The 20,266-nt window shown below is 44.4% G+C and overlaps 2 protein-coding genes and 1 pseudogene across 14 annotated transcripts in view; 1 reads left to right on the top strand and 2 right to left on the bottom strand.

The window, feature by feature from the left end:
- Sec16b (SEC16 homolog B, endoplasmic reticulum export factor) overlaps nt 1–19,796 on the bottom strand; it is a 53,956-nt gene extending 34,160 nt beyond the window's left edge. For 3 of the 13 annotated variants that reach the window (XM_063272652.1, XM_063272658.1, XM_063272660.1), the window contains exons 1-6: nt 19,657–19,796; nt 10,017–10,085; nt 5,270–5,612; nt 2,595–2,707; nt 1,805–1,925; nt 871–970 (exon numbers count right to left, since the gene is read on the bottom strand). In XM_063272652.1, the coding sequence (XP_063128722.1) occupies nt 871–970; nt 1,805–1,925; nt 2,595–2,707; nt 5,270–5,550 (615 nt within the window). In that variant the 5' untranslated portion in view covers nt 5,551–5,612; nt 10,017–10,085; nt 19,657–19,796. The other 10 variants (XM_063272653.1, XM_063272654.1, XM_039091144.2 and 7 more) reach the window with 10 other exon arrangements.
- Nucleotides 16,316–20,266, bottom strand: part of Cryzl2 (crystallin zeta like 2) — a 64,112-nt gene continuing 60,161 nt past the window's right edge. Inside the window, exons 12-13 of the transcript XR_005492221.2 lie at nt 19,657–19,802; nt 16,316–16,454 (exon numbers count right to left, since the gene is read on the bottom strand). The gene's annotated coding sequence lies outside the window, so the exon portion shown is untranslated. The remainder of the gene's footprint in view (nt 16,455–19,656; nt 19,803–20,266) is intronic.
- Nucleotides 16,446–19,212, top strand: LOC134481516 (ATP synthase F(0) complex subunit C2, mitochondrial-like; annotated as a pseudogene).

Genomic DNA, 20,266 nt, shown 5'->3' with positions numbered 1-20,266 from the left:
GTCCCACTCTGCTAGGACCTTAAACAGGTGACTTGGGCTTCCTTCCTCCAATATCTCCATCTGCAATATAAATTTAAGGTATCTGTCCCATATGTATCACTTATTAATGCACTAGCTACTATGTAATCACATGTACACTCTGGATCATATCCCGCAGAGACGTATGCAAAAATGTTTCATTGCAGGAGAGATGAATGAAACAGGACATTAGAAAGCTGTTGTACATAGTAAAGTGCTGTTTACACACTGGGGTTTCAGTATCAGTCACCATAACCTATGCCCTATGTTATTAAGTAGTAGATAGAGAAAAACTGACGAAAAATAAATAAATAAATCTCACGAATCTAATCAGGGAGAAAAAAACTAACCCGAGCCTGCCAAAAAGTTAAAAGCTCGTCTTTACAATATTCTTGCAACTTTTCTATAAATCTAAAATTATCTCATAATAAAACATTTATATCAATACTATTAAGAGCTCTCTATTTTGTGACCTAGATGGTGCGTGCATTAGGATTTAAAGAAAAGAGATTAAAGAGTCGGGAAAGATTTCAAGGCTGCTTTTCAAACCTAAGTTAAAACATTCTAACAACTTTTTATTTCCTAAACCTCTAGTCCCCTGGGGCGCCCTGACACCTAAAACGTGGTGGCAGCCTCTTCACTTTCCAAGTACCTCACAGTAAAGTAAGTCCTTCCCACTTGACAGAGGGGCAGGTCAGGCCAGGGCCTTGGACTGGTAAGACAGAAGAGGGAAAGAAAGCAGGGGAAGGAGGTGTGAGTGGGAACTCTGCTGGCAGCTGCAGAGCCCCATCCCCGCGAGCCACTGCTGACAAGGTGGCTTAGTGCCTCCAGTCCCCTGCCACTTTAGGTTACCTTTTGTTTCTGGGCTCCACTCTCTGGAAAGAACTCCCCAGGCTGCTCCAGTCCAAACGCGGAAGCAGGGTTGTCATTGTATGGATTCTTACTGGTAAATCTGCAGCGAAACGACAGCAGTGTTGAGACAGGTCCTGGGCAAGCCAACAAGGCTGAAATGCTCTCTGCCAGAGGCAGGCCCCGTGCTAAGTGTGAGCCAGTGTCAGTGCCCCAGCAAAAAGGAGTTCCTCTCTCCCCCACCTCAGTGCATTAGAAAGATGGAATCTTTGGGTTCCACACACAGAAGAGACCCAGACCTTACAGAGAATGACCAGTCACTTTGGTGACCAGTACAAATGCTTCAGTAATGTCCAGTCCTTCTGTGTCATATGCTAGGAGATGGTTATATTCTTATGACCAGAAAGAGGGGATGGAGAAACACTCCAGCACCAGGAAGACCCCAGCCATAACGATCACTGGGAGACCACATTATTTCTGAGGCCAATATAGGACTTGACTTTTAGATGGGGCTCAAGTAATTTTTTATTTGTTTATTTATTTGCTTTATAACCCAGTCATATTCCCCCTCCCTCCTCTCTTCCTAGTCCCACCCTCACAAATTCCCCCCTTACTCCCTCACTTCCTCAGAGAAGGGGAGTCCCCTTTGGGGTACCCATCAGCCCTGGGACATCAAATCACAGCAGAACTAAATGCCTCCTCTCCCACTGAGGACCTAAAGTAATCTTACAGGGTCTAGACTAGTCCTGAATGGGAACAGCACAGCTCTTAGAGATCAAGACAGGCTTGGGCCACCAAGGACTATCCCCATTTCTCTGTGGCTGGAACAAAAGCAAACTGTGCCTTCCACAGGCCTGGGTCCACTACCAGAGGTCCTAAGCTTGTTCAACAGAGTCCAACGAAATCTCGGCAGCGTGGCTTGCGTTTCAATACTTACTGGAATTGGGTGTCACTGTTTGCTTCAAATGTACTGTTGTGCTTTTCCCAATGATGCTCACTGAAGTGCCTTTGGTCTCTGTGATCTTCATGCCAGATATAAGGACTCCCTTGCCTTGCCACTGCACCCTCAGAGGAAACAAAACAGAGACAGGTCACTTGCTGCTTCTGCAAGTCCTTTTGGAAGGATACTAGAGCGCTGTGAGGCTGGGGTATTGCAATACAGTAAGTATGAGAGTGTATTTGCCACACTGAGTCAGTTGATGGGTGAGGGCTCACAATGAGGACCCCCAAGATGCTCTGAACCAGTTTACTTGGCTTTAGATAGTTTCACAACAGTGTGTGTGCGCGCGCACGTGTGTGTGTGTGTGTGTGTGTGTGTGTGTGTGTGTGTTGTGTTTTCAATGAAGAGTCAGTTTCACTATGCTAGCTAGTCATAAACTGTCATAGCACAATACTCTATTATGTGGGGATCTCCGGTATGGAACTCCCATTGGTGTTCACCTGCCGCCCCCACAATAAAATGATTGTTGCCTTCCTATTACAGCTCAGCATACTTGAAAGGCTTAAGAACTGACCTTTCAGTTACTTAAACAGTAACTATAACCTTTGCTATGGGAAGGAATCAGAGGAAAATGTGGATGAAGTGTACACTAACCACAGAGCAAGTATCATGGGGGTAGTCTCAGTGTTATCAAAGGACAGGGTCTCCGAACATGATGTGAGTGGCCCTGTCAGTAGGCCACCCACGGATCTCTGGTCCCCAAAGGCTTCTGGAGGTTACTTCATACCTCTTTCTCCTTGCGGCAGCTGTGGATGCCCGTGGTAGTAGTAATTTCCATAAGCGTACTCATCCCTCGGTGTCGGAGTGTGGTAGCTCTGATAGGGGTCCTCGTAGCCTGACCTGAGATATGACAAAGACAGCCAGTCATCCACCACTAAAGGGAGAAACCAAAGGCAGACCGGATGAACCAGACAACTTCAGAAGACAGAACAACTGCCTAGTTTAGAATCTGCCTACTTAGGTCAGAAATCTGCCACATTAGGCCAGAAAACCCAAAATCAGAACAGGGGCAGCAGCCCTTTGCTTTACCAAAAAAAAAAAAAAAAAAAAAAAAAAAAAAAAAAAAGGATATGTCTTTTATAATAAAGCTTTTTTCACTATTTTAATTTTTTAAATTAATTTTTATTTATAGGAGTACACTGTAGCTGTCTTCAGACACACCAGAAGAGGGCATCAGATCTCATTACAGATGGCTGTGAGCCACCATGTGGTTGCTGGGAATTGAACTCAGGACCTCTGGAAGAGTGGTCAGCATTCTTAACCGCTGGGCCATCTCTCCAGCCCCTCTTTTTCATTGTTTAAATGCTCTTGTTAAAAGGGATTTGTTTACAATTATTCTTATAGCAATATTCTCATCCCCCAAGTATGCGCGTGCAATACCATCAAAGCTGTTATCTTGGAGACCCAGGTGCTACCTGGGAAAACCCCTTCCTGAGGAAAGCATGTCCATAAATGTCATGACCACTGGAATTCCGACGCATATTATAGACTAAAGGAATGCTATCACCAGCAGGACAGTTTTTATTATCTCTCTCCTTGACATACTCAATTCCTCTTGAGAACTCAATAGTCCAAAAGGGTTGGGGGAAGGAGCATTATTAGTGTTTCTGTCAATTAATAACAACCTCAGAGGCAAATTTCTTTACAATGATTGCTGTAACTTTTGCCTTCAAACCATAGGGCAGATAGACATAATCCCAACCAGAAGAGATGAAGAAAAGCATATACGGCTTCTAATATTCTGTGAAATATTTGGTTCAACACTATGAGCCTTGGGGAGCAGGAGTCCAAGATTCTCCAACACAGAATTACCTCTGTGGTCTCCTCCTCCTCCTCACGTTATAGCCTGAAAATCTGTATTTGCCATCTCTGAACTTGAGTTCTCTTAAAGTTCTTATGTATTAAATACTGATCTTTGCATATCTGTCACCCTCCGGGCATAGTACAAGATACCAGGGTTGTTGGTCCTGTTGGTGTCCAGCTATGATCTGAGGAAAATGTGACGCCTTTCACAGAGTCCTAGGAAAAGCTTTTCCACAACCCACAAATACTGCCTCTTACAGTCCCAAAGCATGGAGGTCCCGTCTGCTCTCTTATATCTCTATCATCCATCCATCCCTCCATCACAATCACTCTGTGATGGCAGCTATATGAAGTTCTGCTTGGGATATGAAAAACAGAGGGAAACACTGTCACCAGTCGCCAAGAAACAAACCAGGCAAGGCAGATTTCATCTAAGCCAATGAAGAAGAATGGGTGCCTCAGTGGTTGTCAAATTTGACACAAATCTAGACATTTCTGGAAGGACAGAATATCAATTCAGAAAACCCCTCCATTAGACCACCCTGTAGGCAAGTCTGTAGGGCATTCTCTTGACTGATGGTTGATGTAAGAAGACCCAACCCACTGGGGGTGGTGCCACTCGCTGGCAGATGGTTCTGGGTTGGATAAGAAAGAAAAGTGAGCAATTCAGGGCTAACAAGCAAGTAAGGATCATTCCTTCATGGTCTGCTTCTGTTTCTGCCTCCAGATTCCTGACTTTATGTTCTGCCCTGACTTCTTTCAGGATTGTGAAGTGAAAGTGCAAAATGGAATAACCCCTTAGCCTTTCCTCCCCAAGCTGGTTTTCAGCCACGGTGTTTTACATAGCAATAAAAACCCTAAAACTAAAACAGTTAGGAAGAGGAGGAGGAAGAGGAGGGGGAGATAAGAAAGGAGGAAGAGGAAGAGGAAGAGGAAGGAGAAGGAGAAGGAGAAGAAGAAGAAGAAGAAGAAGAAGAAGAAGAAGAAGAAGAAGAAGAAGAAGAAGAAGAAGAAGAAGGAGGAGGAGAAGAAGGAGGAGGAGGAGGAGGAGAAGGAATAGGAGGAAGAGGAGGAGGAGGAAGAGGAGGAGGAGGAGGAAGAGGAGGAGGAGGAAGAGGAGGAGGAGGAAGAAGAGGAGGAGGAGGAAGAGGAGGAGGGGGGAGATAAGAAAGGAGGAAGAGGAAGAGGAAGAGGAAGAGGAAGAAGGAGGAGGAGGAGGCGGAGGAGGAAGAGGAAGAGGAGGAAGAGGAGGAGGAAGAGGAGGAGGAAGAGGAGGAAGAGGAGGGGGAGATAAGAAAGGAGGAAGAGGAAGAGGAAGAAGAAGAAGGAGGAGGAGGGGGAGGAGGAAGAGGAGGGGGAGAAAGAAAGGAAGAGAAATGTAAGGAGGCAAGAAGAGCCACACAGGATGATTAGTGTGCATGAGAGGCTGTGTGAGGCAGGAAGATCCTAAGTTTGAGGACAACCTGTTCTGTGTATCAAATTCCAGGAAAGGGGGAGGGGCAGGGAGGAAGAAGGGAATGGACAAGAAAAAAGAACAATTAATAATCTATTCACATGTACTTCGGAGAGATAGGTCCACTGTAACTGTAAACATCATACCTTGAGTATGGGTGACTGGGATAAGATCCTTTCAAGTAGTCAGCTCCAGACACAGGCTGGGACCACTCCCCACTCCTGGGTACATAGTGTGGCTGTTGGTGGTCATCCCTGGGGTCCTGCTGTGGCTTTGAGTTCTTGTGGGTATCCTGCCATTGGTGGTAGTTATCTCCGCTGTACTGAGGGTGAGGACGGGGTCTATAATGTCCACTCTGAAGTCTTCTATTTGCATCCCTTGATGGTCCCGTGGTCCTTCCTTGTGTCTGAGGAACCCAAAGTTCCATCTCTGACCCTTTGATTTTTTCCCCCTTTGGGTCTTGAGGTTGTTATGTAATTATTTAATTTCCTGCACACAAAAAGAAAAAAAAATCATTCTGGAGAGCTGGGGACATAGCTCTGTTAGTAAAACGTGTTTGCTTTTCAAGCACCAACATGTAAATTTGATTTTGAACAGTTAAACAGAAAGCCAGAAGACGTAGTAGTGTACACTTGTAATCCCAGCGCTGGGCAGGCAGAAATGGGAAGGTCCCTGGGGTTCACTGCACAGCCAACCAAGCCTAACCAGTGAACCCTAGGTCCCAGTGGAAGATCTTGTCTCAAAAACAAAGTGTATGGCTCCTGAAGAATGACACTCAATGTCAACCTCCAGCCTACATGTACACACACACACACACACACACACACACACACACACACATCATATCACACACACACATCATATCACACACACATCATATTACACACACATCATATCACATACACACACGCATCATATCACACACACATCATATTACACACACATCATATCACATACACACACACATCATATCACACACACATCATATCACACACATACCGCACACATCACACACATACACACACTCCATACATGTACATATCACACATACATCACATACACACAACACACCATATATCATACACATACACATCACACACACATGCTATACACATATATCACATAGCACACACACCCAGCATTTTAAGCCTTTATCCTAACATAGTAGTTGATGAGATTCTGTGAAAAGAGCAACTATGGTTTTCAAAACTGTCTAAAACAAACCATATGAGCACAGACAGAGAGGAATATTTTTTCAAAAACCCCAAACAGATACATTAAATAAATATCAGCCTAGACAATTAGACTGATGCTGACTAAAAATTAAGAAAGTACATATGGAACAACAGCTGTGGGTGGCATGGGAGGCAGATAAGTCCTTGATGCAGCTTCAGAACACTATCAGGGACTCCCAATTAATGTTTCCTCGTTTATCCCACAGGCAAATATTTATACAACACTTAAAACAGACGTGCTGAGGTACCAGAAATAAAGTAAGCCTCCTGGGGAGCTAGTGAGGGTTCAAATTGCTAATATGTCTCTTACCAGACAGATAATTTGTTTACCCCTCAATGTCCTTTCCCATGGAGATGTAGATACTATGGGCTAGTGCTTCAGGGTTAGTGTCAGCGTTAAACATGACAGGGAAAGTGCCTAAAACTGCCTAGAACATAGTGATCGTTCAATACATTACAGCGAGTATCTTGGGAAACCAAGGTTAGGACAGTGTGAGTGACTGAGGGCTTTATAGGTCTAGGGAGATGTGTCACTGGGTTAACCAAGTGTTTGGTGCATAGGCATAAGAACCTGAGTTTGGATCCCTCGCACACACATGAAAAGCCAAGCGTGATGCTGCTGGAACCATCAGTGAGCTTCAGATTTAGTGAGAGACACTGTCGCAAAAAATAAGATGGACTGCAATAGAGGAAGACTCTCAAGGTTGACCTCTGTCTACCCTACACACACACACACACACACACACACACACACACACACACATGCACACATGTATACATACATCTTAAACACATCACACATGTGTACCCCACACACATGCACACATACATACACACACAATCATGCACATACACATGTACACATACCACACACATACACACATCAGACACATACACCCATCAGATACATACACACATCATGCACATATACACACATCACATATGCACACAACACACACATGCGCACACACACACATGCACACACATGCACACATGTATACATACATCTTAAACACATCACACATGTGTACCCCACACACATGCACACATACATACACACACAATCATGCACATATACATGCACACATACCACACACATACACACATCAGACACATACACACATCAGATACATACACACATCATGCACATATATACACATCACATATGCACACAACACACACATACACACACACACACACACACACACACACACACACACTCACAGTTTCGATTGATCCCTTAACAGACTTCTCTTCCAAATGCTTTCTTTAATGTCCTCTAAGCCTTCCTCTGGGAGAATCAACAAATACAGTTTGTGGCAGTTGATATGGGAAAATGGAGAGCTAGGTCTCCCAGATCTTTCTGACTAAAGCTGTGTAGACCTAGAAGTTCCCCCTCGTACCTGACTAGCATTCTTGACACATTCCTCAAGATAAGAACTAGCTCCAGACACTGGTGTCCTTTCCCAGATCTTTTGCTTGCATGGCAGAGGTGCACACAGCAGAGGGAAAGCCCAGGCAGGCCCTGCTCCTGTTCCCAGAGCCTGCTAGATCAGTGGCATACCCAGACAAGGACAGCCACCATACCACCACCACCCTCTCACTTCTCCTTGGGAATGTTGAAAGCAATGTGATCCTAATCGAACTTGTTTGCCTGTTCTTAGACTGGAAGCTTCCAAGTTCACCTGAAACTCTTATCAGGTCAAAAGGGCATGTGGTGAAACCAAGATCACCCTGTTTAAATACCACAGAGCCAGGGTCCAGAGGAATGAGCCCGGAAGTGTGAGATAGCAGAAGAGCAGGCAAGAGGAGGGCCTTCTGCTTTCAAGGCAGACATAACACAAGACCTTGGGACTTCCTCTCTATGCCGGTTTACTTCCTCGAAAAACTCAGTTATTGAAGTTTGCCAGCAATTCCAGGAAGGGCTCAATACCCCTACTACCACACAAGGCTCCTTTGCTAAAGGCCCATGAAGCACAACAGTCCTTGAACACAAGTAGGAGAACTTGGAAAGTAACTGATTCACTTGTTCCCAGACTTTGTACTAAGCATCCTGGCCCCGACTACAAAGGCGCAATACACGATCGTTCTGTCACCAAGAGTCACCAACTTCAGCAGGTTAAACCTTGAGTTACAATTAAGGATACTTGTTTTCAAACCTTTAAGAGTCTCAGAATGAAGTAACTCAGGATAACAGTCACAGCTTTGTGTGCACAGAAGTGAACCCCCTGACTCCACAAGGGCAATAGCGTCCTTCCCACCCTGACAGCCCAGCAAACCCAAGGCAAGGGAAAGAAGGGTGTCAGTGCCCCCACGTACCTGCTTTGCTGACTCTCCACCTTCCTTCAGCGTTGCTCTAGGGACCTGCTGAGGACTGCTTTCTCCCCTCTTAGAGACTGACAAAGTCCAGGTGCCACATCTACCACGACTCACCTGGCCTTCAAATCTACAGCCAATTACTTACCTTTGCAACTGCCCGGCCTCCACAGAGCTGATTCATTAGGGCAAAGTACAGTATAGCTACCACGGGCTGAACAGTCCGGCTGGGCATGTAGGGACTGGTGCTTTTGTTTATCTGGTCATAGACTGAGCCAGCCACACTCCTATGAGAATACATCCAACCCCCTACACACAGCAAATACGGAAGAGGGACACTAGGGAGAGGAAGCCCAGAATGGCCTGAGGCGGCCCGATGTGTAGGGGCAGGGCACCACTTTGGAATTGCAGCTCTGCCAGTGGCTGGCTCTGTCAATGTTCTCTGAGCCTCAATCTCTTTTTCTAAGGCTTAGCTGACAAAACTCACCTAAAAGAGCGGTAAAGAGCATGAGCTACAAGGGAGTAGACACTAAGAGAGAGCACGGTCTTTCCAGCCAATCAGAACTGACTACACAAACTGAGGTGGGGGGTGGGGTAGCTATTACCTGGATTGTCCGGTCTGGGTTTCCCTCACCCATGCTTTTCACCCCCACTTGGTTCTTGTCATGCAGTCGACTCTGTTTTCTAGCTGAGGGGAATTTGAGTCCCAGTGTTGAACTGAAGGCACTGAAAAGTTTTCTCTCACAAGGAAGGAATTTCTCACATTTGAAAAATACATTTCTCCATGCTACTAAAGTAAGCATAGAGTGCGCTTTATCCTCTGGGATGTGCATTTTACATTTTAAATCCTCCCCTAGATGAGTTGTGTTCTTTCAACAAACGAGTTTGTTTTGTCACACTACATATTAAACCCAGCGCTTGGAGCTAAGACAGAGCCTTCCCACCAAGCTACATCCTCAGCCCTGTATTTTTAGCCGGCAATCTCACTAAGTTTCCCGGCCTGGCTTTGAACTCACTCTATAAACAAAGGTAGACCTTGAAGTTAAAGTTACCATCCCCTACCTCACCCCCCTGAAGGGCTACAATTAGAGCCCTCACCAGCAGCCCCAAATCAACAAACTCTTATCTGAGTTCCTGTTAAGTGCCAGCATTTGCCACATATAAATATGAAAAGGTATTGTCCTCACTGGCAGCCCCTTAGAACAAATTAGCCTTTCATGTAGTTCCTGGTCCAGGGGAAAATTCCATTATCAGTTCTTGTGGTCAGATAGCTAACTAACGCTTCTCAGCCTTTCTTTCCCGGCATCTAGCAAGCCTCAGACTGTAGACATTGGTCCCTTACCATGCTAGGCCGTGAGGTCTGGCTCACCAGTGGCTGCATTGATTCTTTTCATCTCTCTGGGAAGAGGCACTGGAGAAGGGCACAGACATTGAAGGCAGGAATCAGAATGCTGTTAATGATCAAACAGACTCCACATCGGATTATGTTTTTCTACATCAGAATTCCAGTCATAAAACTCTGACGTAATTCTCATTGCTTAAAGACGACAGCATTAGACTCAGCTTATCACAGTGGCTGCGTTCCTGGGGTGCTAACAATAAAAAGAATCTTAAGAGATCATCTAAGTAAACTTTACTTTTAAAAAAAATGATAAAACTAAGAGCTACAGAATAGTGGCTTACCCAAAATTTTGCAAAGAAGACTAGCGAAGAAGTGTGTTAGTACTCTAGCTATAGCTAGCTCCCTAATGCAGGGCTTCCCAGAGCTGATTATGAAATAGTCAAGAGTTTTGTGAACTGGTCATTAAGCCAGAGGTAATTTCAAAAGTCACTCTGTTGTGGGTGTCCACACCACAGAAACTGGTGACTGCTGCTCTAAAGGATTGTTTGTTTGGTTTTCAATGAACAAGTTCACCAGCAGACTGAATTAGGCCCAGACTCTTAGCTCTTAATTCCCCATTCCTTCGTTTTTAGAGTTGTCATCCCACAGCTAGCCTTAACTGCACATTTCCGGCTTAAACATCTAGTTCGGTTACTCCAAATGCTCCTTTTGTGGCATCCCAAAGCATCTCTAATTATCTCAAGAGTTATTATGAAACTCTTCAAATACTCACCAACCAAAATTAATTTTAATTAGCTTTAATTATTTTGTATAGACATATGGCATACAACAGTTAAATGGGTCACAGAAGGAAATAGATTGTAGTGGGAATCTCACTGCTCCCAAGCATTTGAGATTTCTCAATCCCTGATTTCTCCAGCCCCAAATAGCTACAGTTACTTAGTCTTTCTACCTGGCAGCTAAATTCTTCCTGGTTTCCAGACAAAATTTATCCAGCTCGACAAGGCTTTAGGAGCTCAGTCTCTCTACTAAGGGGTGATCTGAATTAGTCATGACACTCTAGACTCCAGTTGCAATGCCCCTGCATGAACCCATAGATTCCCTCATGCCCAAACAGCTATTTTCTTTACACCGTCATTGCCTGGTGTCCTGCCCTTGTACCTGATTCTTGTTCTGCTTCCCAGTTATTCACCACGAGGACCTTGCTAACCTGGGTGAATTTCCCACAGTCCCTGACCCCCTTTCCAAAGGCTACCCTCTAGGGTCTTGGTTCAAACAAGAGTAGCTACCCAGTATTTAGACTGAATGTGGTTTTCTCCAAATATTTGCAAGTTGGAATGCTAAATTCTAATGTGATAGTCAGGAGGTGAGGCAAACAATCATGTTAGTGGAGCCCTTAAATGGCATTAATGCCCTTATGCAAAGGCCCACGGGAACTTTCTCCCTCTCTGCTGTTATGGAAGGATATCATCGGGAAACAGGTCTCTATGAACCTAAAAGGAGGACCTCATTGGACAGCAGATCCGCCAACAAATTGATCCTGGACTTCCGAGGCTCTAGAAATGTGGGAAATAGCATTTGTGTCACTTAAGCCACCAAATCTGTGGAACTGTGTTTCAGCCCCTTGAGCTGGCTAAGACGCTGCCCTGGTGTGTGTCTGCCAAGAAGGCCATGCCTGCTGACAGTGCTACAGTCTCTGGCCATCTGATGAAGCTGAGAAGAGCAATGGACAGCATGACCAAGAAAAACTGATAATGAGAAACAAGCCTGGGGGACAACGACATGTAGAACCCGGACACAGGAAAGGAGCCTGTGCAAGTGGCGGAAGTTGCGGACGGATACCTTGAGAACTGGAGGAAGCAAGTGGCGGATGGATACCCTGAGAGCTGGAGGAAGCAAGTGGCGGATGGATACGGAGAACTGAAAGGAAGCAGTGCTCCGTAAACCCAAAGAGGTTGTGGTTGCAAAAATAGGCACGTCGACAATTCCAAACTGCCGGGAATGTTGAGAAAGGCAACGAGTGAAAGATGTTCTCTGCTGCGTCACTGGATTGGACTGTTAGGAGCACTGAAGGTCTTAGCGTGCACCATTTCAGTGGAGCTATATTCAAGACAGAGAATTAGAAATGGTGTCATAACAAAAGCAAGACAAAAGAGACAGCAAGCAAACGGCTGTTTGTCCAGGACTAGATGGGCGGAACAGTGCTGGGTGTACAACTGGCATTCAGGTTTTAGATTGGACACGACAATACATATGAGTGTGCTGGATCATGTGGAAGAACCTAGACACTGAAGAGAAGCTGAGGGGAAGAATCTCAAACCCACATGTGGAACCCAGGATAGGGGAGCACACAATTGAACCTCACTAAGGGAAAAACACCTTCCTCTAAGAGAGGGATACAGAAGGTAAAGACGAGTATAGTGTATATACACGTGAGTATATACACATGAGACTTGAGAAAGAACACTGTTCCTGGAGCAGACTGACCAGTTCTACTGGCTGCCTCTACAGAAACCATCTGGGAAGGGACTTGAGAGATACCACAAGGTTTAAAATGGCCAGTGTGGAAAACATAAGAGGGCTACAACTAAGAACACACCCTCAAGTAGAAAGTGGACTGGAAATACCCCAATATTCGACAGAGAGTCTAGCTTTAACTTCCATAAGGGCATGGGCTTTCTGTGCATATTCCCATACCCGTGCCCGGCATGTAGTAGCAGCTCAGTTAAGTTTTATTTATAAACATCTCGAATGTAGAGCAGCATTAGCTTCGCCACGATTTTATCCGACCGTTTGCGCAACAAATACTGAGTTACACTTCTAGACAGAAATTCAAAAACAGTGAAGAGTGTTGCGACTGTGAGTGAAGGGATTTGGCCAAAGAGTAAATTCTGTCATAGAGACACAAATGAGCAAAGACAGGCCTACATTTTGTACATGTCTTGTTAAACTAGGGTCGCTGGCTATAGCTGGAAGGCACATTCCAAAACAAGAGTAAAAGAAAAACATTAAGCTTCAATAATAATTTTTAAAACTCACTCCAGGTGGGGGAGACTTGATAGCCCCCTAATGTGTTTTTCCAGCGATGTCTGGGGCTCTTTCTAGTGAGCAAGCATCCTACAGTCTCTGACTCCAAGAATGAATCAAAGGGTACAAGGCTCGTGGAGAGCAGCCTCCTGACTCCAGCGAGGCCACCCCCAAATCCGATCTTACTGCTAAGAGTCTTGTAGTCTTCCACTTATTAATCACCAAAGTCCTCATCCTTCCTTTGGGTGAGGCTGGGTGGCAGGAAAGACACAGAAGTTCCAACTCTCTGACCAAGAGTTCCAATTATGGAGAGGTGGGGTGCCAGGAAAATGTGGTGCCTGTGCCAAAGTCAATTAGCCTGGCACAGATACTCTAAGTCACCAGTACCAACCCTGGGACTTCCTGAAGCCTTAGAAACAAAAGTTGGCACAATCTGTATTCCACTAAACCATAGTGCCCTATAGATGATCCTTGACAATGGGTTCCTTTTGTTGCCACTTGTCTGGCCTCCCTCAGACCTGTTCTTCCTGTATCCCGCTCTGCCACCAAGCGCTAAAGAGACACCCCACCATTCAAGAAGGACTCTAAGCTTCCTTGGCAGCCCTGGGCTGGCAGAGGGGCCCTACTTCTCAGCCACCGAGCCTCCCATTTAACTGGTGCTCTCGGGGTCAGGATGAGTGCCCTGGTAGAGGGATGTATCCGTGACTTTAGACCCTGTGTCAAGTGCCAAGAGGCAGAGAAGATTCACACAGCAGCTAAGGGGAAATAAAAGTCTTTAGTGCTCTCAGAGTACTTTCTCTGCTATAGATCAATGGCTGCAGAAGAGGAGTCCACCTCAGTCCTGGAATAACTGAACATGAGACCCTGTTCTACCATCTGCTGACTATATAAACCTGTCAGTAATAGCTATATCATAACGTTCTCTTCATCTGCAGAGATGATCACAGAACTCTACCTTACAGAATTATGATGCAGAGATGATCACAGAACCCTACCTTACAGAATTATGATGAAGATTAAAAAAAATCAGATCTAAAACCTACAAATAATTTAAATATAGTAAATGCACAATAGGTGTTAATAATTGCTATTTCTCTAGATGTGCTAGAAAATGTCCCCACAAAGTATTCTACACACATCACCAGTAAGAGATTGAATATTCATTACTGCTGTGAAATCAACAAATCCTCCTTGACACTTAATGTAGTGCCTGCATTGATCCAGGACTTAGAGGAAACAGAGAAACAGTATCACTTGGCTACACAGGGGGAAAAGTGAATGGATTAAGGTGAGACTATCAGCATTCACGACTTTAAGAAGTGTGGTCCGGTGCTACCTGCACAGGAGGCTGGTCGCTCCAGGAACAGGGCAGGATGCCATAGGATGAGTGCGAAGCACTCATTTTCTTTTATAAGCTATTTTCAATAGAAATTTTAATTTAACATCAATATAAACATTTTGAAGGGAAGTTTAAATTTGCAGTGATTTTTTTTTTAGACAAGCATGAGATGTCAAAAAAAAATATTCCACATTGGCTATGAGTCAGATAAACAGATACATATTCTGCACCCCCAGACTGAGTCATGCCCTGCCACTCAGTGGGGAAGTCTGAGAGACATATTCTGAACAACAGCAGACATTCAGACACACAGAGCCAATGAGCTGGAAAGAGCCTCTGGAAGGAATCCAGCCCTGCAGGTGAAGCCATGACGGTGCCAGTGAGGCTCATGCCAAGGCCCCCACTGATATAAAGTTCTTTCATTTACAGACCTAAAGCTCTCAATTGCTGGATAAAAATTCTGTATTGTATAAGACCTTGAGCACTCAGCCGCTGCAGTGCACCAACTCACTAACCATGTTTGAAGAGTCTTAAAGTCTAGGGCTGTTTTGGTTTTCCCGGAACACGTGGTATTTCTTCTCTGAGGAAAGGAGGTCCTCCAGGACCTCACAGAAGAGGACACCAATATTCTAAAGCTCAGATGCCCTTCCTAATGGATGTCACACAAATGTGTCTCAGAATCCCATCTCAGTTGTTCTAAGACAGGGAGTGCCCACCATGCAGTCAGCAGCCTTCTCCAAATCACACAGCCCTAACCTCGTTCATCAAATTTCCCCTCTTAATCTTTGTGGAGAGTATCAAAGTTCCAAAGAATTGGAGGTTGATGGGACTAGAGAGATGGCCCAGTAACTCAGGCCACTTAAAGAGGACTGGAATTTAGCTGCTAGCACCCTTGTTGAGCAGCTCACAATCATCCTCAACTTCAGTACATCCGGCATACTTTTCTAGCCTCCATGGGCCCTTGCACACAAGGGTAGGTTGCAAGCATGCACACACAGAGACAAACACACATGTTCATATGCACATAAATCTTTCAAAAGGGGGAATTGAAACTAAGCTCTAATTGTTTCACTCAGTTACTTCCCAGACATGTACATTTTGGGGGGAGGGGAATCACTCAATTGTTACAATGTTCCAGATCCTTCATCTTGAAAATGAAATCTTTAAAATGCTACTTTAAAGGGCTGTTACGTGAATGAAATGAAATACCATGTGGATAAGTGCTGAAGGAAGTGCTTGTTAAGTATGAGGATGAATTTGGAATAAATGTTTGCCTTTTGTCCAGGTTCTTTATATATTCCATAAAGATGTGACAACCTAAGCTATACACATAGATGATACTTGGTTGGGCCTCATAGCAGGGAGCTCTTCAAACTGTGAGACAAGTAACTTAACATCCCAGGCAAAGTAGCCTTGTTCAAGGATACTGTATCTTGTTCCAGATACCCTTGTAATACCATGGGAGGCTAAGGGAGAGAAAGCACTGTTTGTGGCATAGACCCAAGGTTTAACTAATATTTCAATAAACAAAGATAAGGTCTAACAGGTGTGGCCAAGCTATTGACCACAAGCCACTTGAGCCCAAGAGTGGTGATTAACCCAGTGTGTGGCAACTGTTAAAAAGTTAGACTCCCCTTGCTAGAAGCACTTAGAGAAATAACTATCACTATCGTAAGTGTTCAGCAAAAGTTGTTATTAAAAGAGTGCAGCAGCCAACAATTGACAGATGAGACCTCATGATGTTGCAAAGCTTCTACAGCGCCAGCAAGACATGGCCAAGTGGGCCAAGGTGCACACCGTGAGGCATAATGATCTGAGTTCAGTCCCCAGACAGGGCAGAAGGAAAGAACTGACTCCCACAAGTTGTCCTCTGACCACTACACAATCACTGTGGTACACACACACACACACACACACACACACACACACACACTGTAAAGTGATTTTTTTTTAATTTTTAAAACTTTTATAGAGCGAAAGAAGCTGTGAAGTGAAGAGGCAGCCTCACAGGATGGAAGAAAGTCCTTGCCAACTGTACCTCCAACAGTGGACTGATATCCAGAATAAGAGCCCTAAAAAAAGGAAACAAACAAACAAGGATAATTGAAGAATGTGCCATAGTCGTAAACAGATATTTTTTAAAAAGAAATACAAATGGCTAATAAGACTTTTAAAGGCATTCAACATCATTAGCAACGAATTGATCGATCAATAAGATTCCCTCTCACTCCAATGACAATGACTGCCATCATGAACTCAAGTTGTCATTGCTAGAAAGAATGTGGGGAAACAGGGAACCTCACTCACTATTGATGGGAGTGGGAACGGGGCACAGCTACTGTGCAAATCAGTCTGGAGGGTGCTCAAAGAGCTAGAAACAGACCTACAAGGCCCACCATACATCTCATAGACACATACTCAAAGGACTCTATATCTTACTACAGAGACACTCATTCAAATGTAGTTGTTGCCTGTCTATTCACAACAGTCAGAAAAGAAAATCAGCCTAGATGTCGGTCAACAGATGAATGAATAATGAAATGGCGATACATTTATACAGAGGAATTTTCATAGCTGTGACTAAAAATGAAACTGCAAGTGAATGGATGGTACTGGAGTGAGGTAACCCAGGACCCAGAAAAACAAACTCTACATGTTCTCTCTTGTGCATGAATCCTAACTTTAGGATCTGTGTGCTTTCCTTGTAGAGGCCAGGAAACTAGAAAAGGGTGACTGTGTCAAGGGCCACCTCAAAGGATGGTGAGGAACAGAAAATAGGCAATATGAAAACAAAGAGGGAGGGGTTGCTAAAACAGAGATGGAGAAGGAAGAAGAGAGAAGAAGAGGAGGGGTCGACCAAACTGAAGAGTATATGGAAAAGCCGTATGGAAACCTACTATTTGTAAACCAATTTTAACATATAGTTTTAAGGATGGTCAGCCTTCGAGCTGGATCCTGAACCTAAAAGCCATCGTTAGTCACTTAACCAAATCCCAATGGCAGGTGTACCTCCTTATGAGGTCTCCCAAAACAATACAAGCTCTTGTCATTCCTTTTGGTTGCCCATCAGAACTAATTGATAAGATCCTATCGCTGAAGAAATCACATGTCTTGATGGAAAGATGGAAAGATTTGAGCTGGAACTGGGCTGAAAGCTTCCTCCATGCTGGCTGGTTTTCATAGTTCAGGAAGTTACATAGTGCAGGCTTCAAGAGGTGGAGCAAGAAAAGAGAACAGTGGTCTTACCCAGATGAAAACTCTGTGAATTATAATACCTAGCCAAGCAAGATGTGCCTATTGGCACAATGGTGCTATGATTGTTATGGGGGTAACCATCACTTAACTTGGTTTGGGGGCCCGAAGGAGAAATGCATGCCTGGTACTGTAAGCCTGATTTAAAAACCCATGACTGAAGAGGTCTTGGATATGGGGAAGGGGAACTTGCCACTACTGTTTAGCTAAATTGATACGGTGCCTAACTGCTTTCTAAATATTTATGTCTATACTCACAGACAAGTGCTATTTTCAGCCTTAATCAGAGAAGTTTCTCTTTCCAATGAATGGTGGTAAATACAGAAACTCAAGGCTGCTCAAGGTGCAGAAAACACAGGATGGTTGAGTGCTCGGCCCTAAAGAAGACATTTACACTACACACTCTTAAGGCTCAGAAAAGGAGGAAAAGGAAGGGATGGAAAAAAATAAAATAGTCAAAAGATAAGGGGAAAGGCAGAGAAATGTTTCTTCTGGGAATAACATAACCAATGCAATCTTGACCTCCCAGCAACCACAGCTGCCTGCAATATGCCTGCATAAGATTCAACCTGTCTCTACCCTGGGAGCAGCTCTCCTGCCTTGGCTCCTCACCCCTGAAAATGTATGCCTGCCCCAAGTTCGTCTCTACCTGCTCCCTGATCAGGAGCAACTCTCAGCTGCCGAGATGTCCTCTGTCTTCCTCAGAGTTGAAGTGACCATAGATGCCAACAGATGAGGGCCTCAGCAGCTTGGTGGTCCGGCTGCCTCTGACCTTATGCCTAGCCAAAGCTTCCAAACCAGCATCATTTCAAGGGACATCGACACAGCTGCCAAGTTCATTGGATCTGGGGCTGCTACAGTTGGGGTGGCTGGCTCTGGGGCAGGGATTGGGACTGTTTTGGGGCATCTCATCATTGACTATGCCAAGGACCCTTCTCTGAAGCAGCAACTCTTCTCCTACACGATTCTAGGCTTTGTCCTTTCTGAGGCCATGGGGCTCTCTTGCCTAATGGTGGCCTTCCTCATCCTCTTCACCTTGTGAAGCAGCCGTGTCCACCTCCACCTCCCATGGTTCTTCTGTGTCTCCTCTGCCCTATGTGTTCCTTTTCCCGAGCCCTACCAAGAAGTCTGGGGAAAGTGCTTGACTCAGGGTTTCACAGAGAGAAGACAAACAAATACTGTATTAGTAAGATGGGGAAAAAAAAGATTCAACCTGTCAATAGTCAACTATGGATCAGGGAGGGACCCTCGAGGCTCTATGCCTCCTGATGGATTCTGAAGAAAAGCCATCAGTTGTGTATCTAACGATAATGACTCCATCAGATTCCAGTGAGAAACTCTAAACATGTAGCCACACATACGGCCCTGGTTAAACTCAGTAGGGAACAAAACCAAAAGATGTAAATGTGGAAAAGAAACGTATAGAGGGGAGGGGATCATTAGAGATAGGAAATAAGAGGGAGACAGAATAAAGAGGGGAGAGTGGCAGTAATTAGAATGGTGTGTGTGTGTGTGTGTGTGTGTGTGTGTGTATGTGTGTTCGCGCGCACATACACACGCATATATCTGAAACTGTCAAAGAACCAATTTAATAAAAGATTTTTTTTAATAAGTTCATCATTTTGCACCAATGGAATGACTTATAAGCTGGCAGTATGACACTCAAATCTCATTTTTTAAAGAAGTGCATGTTTAAAGTTTAAGTCTTACTCAGTGACATCTTAGGATAAACCCAAAATAATCTTCATGATTTCCTGAAATACAAAATTCTTACTATTGCTTTCCTCAGCTCCTTTCCCCCCAAAATGCTAGAATTGCTTTCTGAACTGTTTAGAGTGTCTTTTTTATTTAGCTTTTCTCTTTTATTCATAATGAACTTTTCACAGTTTTACTTTATTATTGACTGATAATCTAACCCGGAGTTAACTATTTCCAATAGTCGTTCTGCCCTTTCTCTCATCATAATAACCCCTTGGTACCATATCTTGTCTTCCCCAGAAGTACCCGCCCATGCCTTCTTACTTCATCCTCTAGTGGCATCCGTGGGACTGTTCATGTGAGAAACAATAGAGAAGACCAGAAAGGGTCAGAGATTTTGCCAGGCTCATCCGGTACATCTGCATTAGTCACCAAATGAAGAACTTCACAGCAAATCAATCAGAGGATTTCTAGCCCGATGTTTATGTCCAAAAAAAGAAAAAGAAAAAAAGAAAGCACAGTGCTTAGCAATAGGCATGGAATATATTCAACACAAAAAACCGCAATTATGTAAAAACTCGTTTCATGTGAATACAATGATTACAACCTTCAAAGTCATCAAGCCTGTATAAATAGGCTCATTCAGCCTAATGATAGATTGGTAGGTAGGTAGACAGCTATTCAATGATAAAAATAAGACCTCCAAGATTCATTTCTGTATTTTCTCCTCATCCAATTTGTCAGCCAACAAAGTTCCATTCCACTCTCTGGTGTTCCACTCCTCTGCCCACCGTTCATGTACAGAAATAGTCGGTGAATGCATACACGTGTCTCAGTGGCACTTATGTCCCTTGTTCTCTCGGTCTGGAATTAGTGCCTGCAGATAGAGCTGCTCCCCAGGAGAGCTGCTCTGGTGCTGAATTTAGCACATTAG

This window comes from Rattus norvegicus, chromosome 13, assembly GCF_036323735.1.
Source record: "Rattus norvegicus strain BN/NHsdMcwi chromosome 13, GRCr8, whole genome shotgun sequence".
Taxonomy (NCBI): Eukaryota; Metazoa; Chordata; class Mammalia; order Rodentia; family Muridae; genus Rattus; species Rattus norvegicus.
The sequence above is the reverse complement of the archived record's forward strand: the minus strand, read 5'-3'. Positions and strand labels throughout refer to the sequence as shown.